Raw genomic sequence first — 8439 nt, 5'->3', positions numbered from 1 at the left:
ACCTTGGCCACAAGTCCCAGTGCAGACAGACTGCATCCCACTGGCACACGGCCTTACTGGGGCTCACAGGGGCTGGAGCTGGGGGGCTCTGGGGTGGTTGGTGGTGTGTGATCACCAAATCACAGAATGGTTTGGGCTGGAAGGGACACCTCATTCCAACCCCCTGCCATGAGCAGGGATGCCAGCATGGGGAGAAGTATGTGCAAAAAACAGGCAAGGGTAAGCAGGGTCAGATATGACAGTCTGGGACTCCCAACATCACCTCCAAATGAGACTAGGAAGGGACTCTGGTGACAGAGAATTGTACAATAAAATAACTTCTTTGGTTTCTTTCTTTAGAAAACGACTTTCACACACAGTGTAAAAGTAGGTAGTTAAGAAATGCATTTCAAGCTGGGTCTACCAGTGACTTTGGGACATCTTCCCTCACCCCTGTGCCTCAGCAGCAAACTCTCTTCTCAAACAAAAGCGTGACAAACAAATGTAAGTGAATCCTCTGTGGAAAATGCTGTTGCATAACTAAACTCTCCAACAACCCCAAACTTACACAGTTTAAAACAAAGCCAGACAGTTTTCTATAAAGAGGACTGGGTTCTTCGCAGGAATAATGACCCTGGGTGCAGGTTTTTCTTCTGATAAAACATTGGGCTGGAAAATCAGTGGCCAACACCTGGAGAGCTCTCAGGAGCTGCGCTGATGTAGGGACACTGCTCCGGTTCGTGCTCTCAGGGCAGCAGGAAGCGCTTGCGGACCTTCTCCTCGATGGACTGGAGCTTGACAACGCGCAGCGCGTCCAGCAGCTCCTTGGTGACCTCGTAGTGCTCCTCTTTCTTGTGAGTGAGGAAAGTCCGGAATTTCTCCTGGATGGCTGCCCTGGTCCATGTTTGGTGCTTCCTTGGCGAGCGCTCCAGGATCTGCTGCAGGCGCTTCAGCTTCTTGACGGGGATGTTCTGATACACCACAAAGTCGATCATGGCTTGCTCGCAGTCGTCGTCCTCTACAGCTGGTGGGGGGGAAAAATAGCTGGAAGTTAGAGGGGAGCAAGCCTGGGACACGGGAGAGCAGGACACAGCCCTGCCCAGCCCCTCCATGGGACATCTGCCCGGGGAGGTGGTGGTTCATGGAAGTGTTCAAGGCCAGCTTGGATGGGGCTTGGAGCAACCTGTTCTAGCAGAAGGCTGAACTTCCCGCCAGTGATCCCTGCTACACGTGGCAGTTGGAAAACAACATGTAAAACATTCCTATAATTCTGGAAAAAAAAGTAAATGTACCTACTCCAGGCTCCTCCCCCTCGGGGAGGAGAGGAAGAGGGAAAGTTCAGAAAAATCAGGAGTAATTGCACTAAGTGTTTACGCATTATTTTTCCCGTGAGTTCCTGTTCTCCCATGCAGATTTGTACATCTCGTGACAGGACGAGCCCCGAGCGCAGCCCCAATCAGGGCACTGGGACAGATCCGGCCCCAACTTGTGGAAGCTGCTGGAGGGCATCCAGCACAAGGAATGAAAACAAAGAATTTTCAAGAGACCAAGGCCAAAGGATTACTCAATCAAGGAGAGAGAGATTAGCTCAGTTTCGTGCTGTTGCAAACTGGGAACAGTTTCACTGGCTATAGTGGGTGGGTTGGACTCCACTGCTCAGGCTGATGATGAGCAGGTCCCTGTGTGCCTCCTGAGCGGAATCATGACGAACTAGATTTAAAAATACCCTTCAACTCCCATTGCTGGGGCCTCCTCTCCTCTATAAATAGCTGCAAGGGGCTGGTCTGGCTGTGGGGCCGTTGTCTGACGCATGTGCTGCTGACGCTGCTCCCACCTGACCCCTCCCCACACCCGGGACCGTGTCCTGCTTGATGACAGAGCTTTCCATCTCTCTGCAGAGGGATCATGCTCCTGGCAGGGAACTCATGGTGTGAGTCAGGATTTGTAAGGAGGAATGTCTGGGTTGGTGGTGCCAGGAGAGGATGGAAAGGCGAGAGCTGATGGGGAAAACAGCCCCCTCCGCTGTCACAAATCACCCCTTTGCTCTGCCCTGCACCTGTTCTTTTGCCAGGAAAGGTTGGACCAGATGGTCCTCGAGGTCTCCTCCCAACCCAGGGTTCTGGGATTCTCTGATCTGTGCCCAGTGGCTGCTCCTGCCTGACCCTCCACCTCCACTGAGGCTCATCCATACCACTGTGTTGACGAGGTTGACATCATGTCTCTACTTTTTCAGCTGACAGGTCAAAATCCACCCTAAATCCAGCTCTGATTAACCCTGGACTCTGCTCTGTTCAGCCTGCACGAGACCAGGCTATGCTGCAACAAAAGCTTCCGGAAAACAGGCTGAAGCCCAGGAAAAGGGAGCCCAGGATCCATGCCAGGAGCCAAGCTGGATGCCTCAGCTCTTCACACCTTGGCTGTTTGCCTGGCCATCAGACACCAGTTATCAGCTACAGTCAAAAGGCTGCCAAAACTGTCCTCCTGTCCCAGCATTTCCAGTTGTTCCTGGTAAGATCCAGCAGGATTTTACTGCCAGCTCTTCGCCCTCACCCAGTGGTGGCCACTGCCAACCTGTCCTTGCACTACGGGACTGACACTGGAGGGGGAGGAAGGCAGACAGACTATATTCTATCTGTAATTACTATTAATTATGGATCACTCCATACTTTTACAAACCATTTCCAAATATTTTGCGACCTCAATTTGCATCTAAGCAGGAGAAAATCACCAGGAAGTTTGCTCTTGTCCTGGCACCCCCTGTGCCCACAGAGCCGCGGCTCACCTGGTCCCTGTGTGGCGTTGCCTCTCCCCAGTCTGCAGGAGGTGCAGAAGGTGTCGTGGAACCTGTTGCCCTGAACGTTGGTCACCTTCCCCTGCTGCTCACAGTCCTGGTGTGGCTGGCACGGGGCAGTGCTGGAGTTGGAGGAGAAGGAGCCGGGGGGGCATTCGTGGCACTTGGTGTCCTCAAAGGGGGTACCTGTGCACGGAAAGACCAGGGGACTGTCAGGTGACCAGCTGGGAGCAGAGGCAGGAGCTGATGCCAGACACCACTGGAGTTGTGAGGGTGATGTTTTGGAAATGATCCCTGCCGGTAGCTCCCCTGGGCACTGCACGTCCTTGTGCGGGGCGAACAGCAATGCTTTCCCCAGCCTTCTCCCAAGCCCGTGCTGGTAAATTTTCACCAGCCTCCTGACACAAGAGGACACCTCCTCTGCTATGAAAAGGGCCAGTGGCTGAGCTGCCAAACCAGCCCTTCAGTTCCCAGTGGAGCCAGAGGCTCCCAGCCAAGTGAAAGTAAAAGTCACTGAGGAGATGAAAGCACTTTGTCACTTCCCACACCGGCTCCGGGCCAGCCCTGCCCGTGGTGTCACAGGGACAGTGCCACGCAGCCAGGATTGCACCAGGCGTCTTGCACGTTCCCTGGGAGCAGAGGGAGGGGCCCTGACACAGCAGATTTCACACCCCTTTCACCTTCTTTTCACAAATCTAGTTACAAACACAATTTCTACCTTGTCACACCCCACTTTGAGCTGTTGCTTTGGCTTTCCTAAGAGAAGTCTGATCTTTCAGGTCCCTTCCAACCCAAACCATTCTATGATTCTAAGTCCCAGCCAGCCCAGCTATGACCCCAACACCTGAGCCACTACTTGTAAACGGGAAATCCCAAAGAGGCTGATGTCCCCCAGGGGGATCAAAACCCCCCATCCAGACACCAGCACTGACAGCCCTGGGGTCTTTGCTGTGGGGTTCTGGTGGCTGGGTTGGGGTGCAGTCTTCCCTGCACAAGAAGCCATTTGTAAAAAAGAAATTATAATAACAACAACAACAAAAAAAATTGCTTCTCCTCAAATGCCCAGCTTGCTCACACAGCTCCTCAGTCCTGCAGCCAACCCTCCAGACAAATGTCATGTTTAATTTCAAAGAGCTTCCCTCTATTGCTTGGAGACCTACTTCTCCTTTCACTGCATTGCTGCATTTTGTCATGTCCTACAGAAAATTAAACCCCAAACCTCAACCTTCAGCATCAGCTGAAGACAACAGGTATTTCTCCTCTGGCAGGGGAGCCTGGAGCTCTTCTATGCCATGGATGGAAGGACTTCAAAAGCCTCTGCACTTCAAAAGCCTCCCCACTTCAAAGCATTAAGCAAGATACTGCTGGGTTTGCTGGTGCTGCCCATGCTGGTTTGTTTGTACCCAGCTGTGGTTTCCAGGCAGACCCTGGTCCTTGGTGAGCAGGAGGGAGCAAGAAAAAGGGAAAAGAGGGAAAGCCACTTGCAGACAGCTTGTATTTTCAGACAGTTTGCACATACACACACAGAGCAACTAAGGGACCAGAGAAATCTGCACTGGGGAAACAATGGGAAAATAAAGCCCCTAAAATCTCTTGGGAGTTACGTCACAGAAGGAAATGGAGTCTCAGACTCATGAATCGAAATAAGGCTGATTTTATGGGTTGGTTTGGAACCTGGCCATGTATCCACTGCATGTTTTCAACACAAAGTGTTCTCCAAATTGCTCAACAAAAACCCACAAAACCCAGCCCCAGGGTTACACACATCCACCAGCCCTGCCCTTGCATCATCAGCCACCTTTTTCAGTCCAGACAATCAACATTCCCAGCTCCTGGGCTACCTGATGCAGGCAGAAGGGACCTCTTGGAGGAGCAGGAGCAACTTGGACCTTCCCACCTGTCCAGAGCCGCACAGGGCCAGCAGCTGCTCCGAGGATGGGCAAGTCACAGCCTGTTGCTGCAGGTGAGGCAGGTACCTGGGACTGCCACGTCCCACCTAAGTATCGTGCTGGGGATTTCACAGGCTTTCAAAGTGAAAGTTGGGGAAAAACCCAACCAAATTCCTCCAAGGAAAAAAAAAGTAGGAGCGGTTTCACATGCCAGAGAGGATGGCAGTGTGACAGTGAGCTGAAAGGGAGTAGGTCAGGCTATGGGCAAGCACTGATTGTTGTATTTCTCCTTGACTTTTAGCTCCAGCGGGGATTTTGGGATGTGACAAGAGCCTTGTGAGCATGCACAGCACCGCCTGTCTGGGTATTTACCTGGTTTCTCCACGCCGGAGCCCGGCGGGCACTCGGAGTGCCTGATGCAGAGCTCCATGTCCGAGTAGTACCCCTCCTGGCACTGGCAGACGCGGTTGTGCGTGGCATCGCACTGCTGCACCTCCACCTGCTTCTCCCCGCAGATCACGTTGCAGTACCGGCACTTCTCCAGGTAATTCCAGTACTGCGTGTAGTGCAGCTCCGGGCAGGGCTCGCACACGGTCGGGCTGTCCCTGCTGCAGTGCCGCGACACGAAGGTCCCCGGCGGGCACTGCTGGCACGTGAGCCTCTCGCTCGTCACGGCGTCCCTCCATGGGTACGTGGGTTGGGCGCTGCAGCCGAGCTCAGCCAGGAATAGAAGGAGGGGAGGGAACATCCACTACGGCAAAGACAGCGCAAAGAGCCCTGAGCTCGTCCTCTGGCAGAGGCGGGAGCAGCAAACGCGGCTGCTGCTGTTACAGAACTTGTTATTGTTGGAGGTACAAGAGGTTATCCTCCCTCCCCTGTGCTGTCCCCAGCCCCATCGGTGGTACCGGGGAGGAGCTGCTGCCCCCGGTGCCTCCCCACTGCTCCCCCCCTTGCCATCACAGGTGACAGAGCATCCTTCCCAAATCCATCTGTGATGCCTCATAACCCCTCCTTCAGAACTCAAAGCAGGTCATTCAGTACATTCCCCTCTTTCACCCCGGTCAGTTCCCTCTCTTTGGGGTAAGAAAGACCTTGGCAGATCAAGAAGCAGAAGGGAAGTTTTCCAAACTAGAAAACACATAGCATGCTCCAGTGGAACCCTTAAGACTTTTTTTTTTTTTTGGAAACACAGATGCTCAGGATAGCACTGGAGAATCCCAGAGCTTGTATATCCTCCCTTTCCTTTTCAAAGCACGTGTGCCCAGCCTGACGAGCAGACGATACTCTACCTTGGACGGATGCCTCGAACCCGGCATGTGGCAGGATGGCATCACACCGCGGGGCTCCTGAGCGCCGGGATCTCAAACCTGAGGAGACAGAGAAGGTTTCTCAGGGGCTGGTGCCGGCTGGGCTGGAGCTCCTCTCGGCGGCAGCGGGGCCAATCCAGCCGGCCAGCAATAAAGCAGAAAGCGGGAGAATGGGAAGGGCGGATAGGAAAGGGCTGTTGGGAGGAGCTGATAAGGAAGGGCTGTTGGGAAAGACCGGGTTTCCTCGCCTGCTTTCCTCCGAGTCAGCCCTTCCTCCGAGGGAGATGCCGGCTCTTCCCAGCCCGGGGACGGAGCTGAGCCTTATAGAGGCTGCGGGTGGGAGGCCCTGACCGCACACCCACGCAGCGCCCGACACGCGTAATCGCCCTGGGTGAGGGAAAGTCACCCCCAGCCCGAGGGGGAGCAGAAGCGGGTGAAGCGGTGGGGCAGCAGCCAGGGTCTCCCTTTCCTCCCCTTCCCTCCCCTCGTGGGAGAGACCCCTCTTGCGCAAGCGACTGCTCCGTCCCGGCCCCCCTCCCATCTCTCCCGTCCCCCGTGACTCCATCCCGGATCCCGAAGCCTTCCCGACCCCCCGTTGCGGCGGGACCGGCTCCGCTTTCCCGTCCCGGCGCTCCCCCCTTTTCCCGAGCGCCGCTTTCGCTCTCGTTTCTGCGTTTGCCTCTAGAAGTGAAGCTCTCGGGGCGATCAAGTGCTTTTGCCTGTGCGGAGGAAGGAGGCAGGTAGGATTAGCATAGTTTTTCAAAGCTCTGTAGGTTCTACAGGAGGTCGGTGTGGAATTGTTTTCTGGCAGGGGAAAGGCAGGGAAATTCCCCCGCTAGAGCCCCGTTCCCTGGGGCTGTAAATGCCAAATAACTTCCCAGTAACAGTAGTTGCCTCTCGCTGTCGGGGCACAGTTTGCGCCCCCCAAAGACAGCCCAGAGGGGCCGATTCGGGCCCGGGCTGGAGGCGGTGGAACTGGCTGTGGGGATCATCCCCCTGGCTCTGCAAGGGCTCTGGAGCGAGACCCCATCCCAGTCCCTCACCCTCCGAGGTCACCGAGCCTGCCAAAACAGCCCCGACCTCAGTGCTTTGGCACTGCATTCCTAAAGGCGGCTCAGAGCTCCAGCTCTGTCCTGTGGGGAGCAGCGAGGAGGACACCGTGTCCAGCTGTAACACTCACAGGTACCAACATCCAGCAGCTGAGGGGGTCAGCACTTCAATCCCTTACAGGTGGCACTGCTGTAAGTCTGGGACCTCAAGGATTTCAGTGGAGACCGAACTCAGCCTTGCAGGTACAGTGCTGGGCAGAGCACGCTCTGCTGCCTGCTCCCCCCTCTGAACAGGCATTGGTGAAGAGTCAAAACCAGATCACATGCTCAAAAAAACAAATGCAGAATCTCTGGAAATGTGGGGGAACCACAGTGAGGACCTGAGAGGACAGGGTGGTTTTCTCCCCAGGAGCAGCCACATCATTTTGCAGATCAGTACAGAGAATTAACAACCCTGCATTTGCCTTCTGCAAGAGGGGAAGGAGCCTCTCACCTCCAGCTGTCAGTCAGTGGGGCTGAGGATGGAGACTCTCCTGGACTTCATTCTTAACATTTAAAGATCAAACCTACAAGAAAAACACACCATTCACCAAGAAAATCAAACCTAGTTCTCTGATACCCAGAATAAGGAAACCTTGATGGTCAGGAAGAATCCAAATCTCCTTCCAGTAATTTCAGTTTCCACCTACCAAGGTTAAAGAAAGTCCTCAGACTCCAGCAGGAGCCAAGGGGGGGTCAGAACTCTGGTCCGACAGCAGGGTCTTGGCTGTGTTTATTTGCACTTTACACAGAACAGGTGACAGGCTGAGTTTCACACACCACTCTAAAATGGTTTTTAATTTTACTGCGAGCTTATCTCAATCCCCTGTAGCTCTTCAAACTAATTCTGATGATTTGTAACTTGCTTTGACTCAGTTCTGGAGCTGGAGCCTGACAGGGTTTTGCTTCATCACTATGTATCATCCCAGGGATTAGTAAACTCATCTCCCAGCACTCCCCGGAGACTGAGGCACAGCCCCTTGAGGGATGGGGGTTTTTTTGGATGAGACTCACCACTAGACTGGACCCAGAAGGAAGCCCAGCTCCGAGCTCACCTGGCTGGAGAGTTGCAGCAGGGGAAAGGCAGGTGTTTCCTTCTCCAGAGACTGCAATTTTCCTACCCTGGGTTTCACGTGGAACCCACAAGGTACGTGAAGCAAAGGCAGGTGGTGGCACATCCTGATGGCAGTCCCTGTGTCCATGCCATGCACCTGCTGGGATGGACACTCCGAGTATGCAGCTCCTCTCCACACTGCAGTGCCTGCACCAGCAACTATTTCTGTTGCGAATTTATCAGGGACAAAAAAGTGTCAGGTGGATGTTTCTGGAGAGAGAAACACCACATTAGTGGGACAGAGATCAGAGTCTGGTAGAACCACCTTCGA

General features: G+C 54.2%; 1 protein-coding gene across 2 annotated transcripts; it reads right to left on the bottom strand.

Annotated features, from left to right (window-relative positions):
* Positions 1-717: 717 nt before the first annotated feature.
* TNFRSF6B (TNF receptor superfamily member 6b) lies at positions 718-6264 on the bottom strand. Of its 2 annotated transcripts, XM_027901841.1 has the most exons (5): positions 6215-6264; positions 5949-6026; positions 5032-5410; positions 2762-2956; positions 718-1003 (listed from the first exon to the last, which is right to left on the bottom strand). In XM_027901841.1, exons 2-5 carry the CDS (start codon positions 5988-5990, stop codon positions 726-728), a joined length of 894 nt encoding a protein of 297 aa, XP_027757642.1. In that variant the 5' UTR covers positions 5991-6026; positions 6215-6264; the 3' UTR covers positions 718-725. The 2 variants fall into 2 exon arrangements, with proteins under 2 accessions (XP_027757642.1, XP_027757643.1); XM_027901842.1 differs by lacking the exon at positions 6215-6264 and having other exon boundaries at positions 5949-6182.
* Between the last annotated feature and the right edge of the window lie 2175 nt (positions 6265-8439).

This window comes from Empidonax traillii, unplaced genomic scaffold (assembly GCF_003031625.1).
Source record: "Empidonax traillii isolate 1590-97213 ecotype Southwest subspecies unplaced genomic scaffold, ASM303162v1 scaffold816:size509043, whole genome shotgun sequence".
Lineage (NCBI taxonomy): Eukaryota > Metazoa > Chordata > Aves > Passeriformes > Tyrannidae > Empidonax > Empidonax traillii.
This window is presented reverse-complemented; position numbering and strand designations above follow the sequence as displayed.

Bases quoted from the DNA above. Each gene is read 5' to 3' on its own strand.
- TNFRSF6B (XM_027901841.1), bottom strand. From the start codon at position 5,990: ATGCCATCCTGCCACATGCCGGGTTCGAGGCATCCGTCCAAG. The intron at 5,411-5,948 runs GTAGAGTATCGT...TCTTTGCCGTAG, and splicing joins GTTCGAGGCATCCGTCCAAG to TGGATGTTCCCTCCCCTCCT. The intron at 2,957-5,031 runs GTAAATACCCAG...TTCCGTGCACAG, and splicing joins CTCCGGCGTGGAGAAACCAG to GTACCCCCTTTGAGGACACC.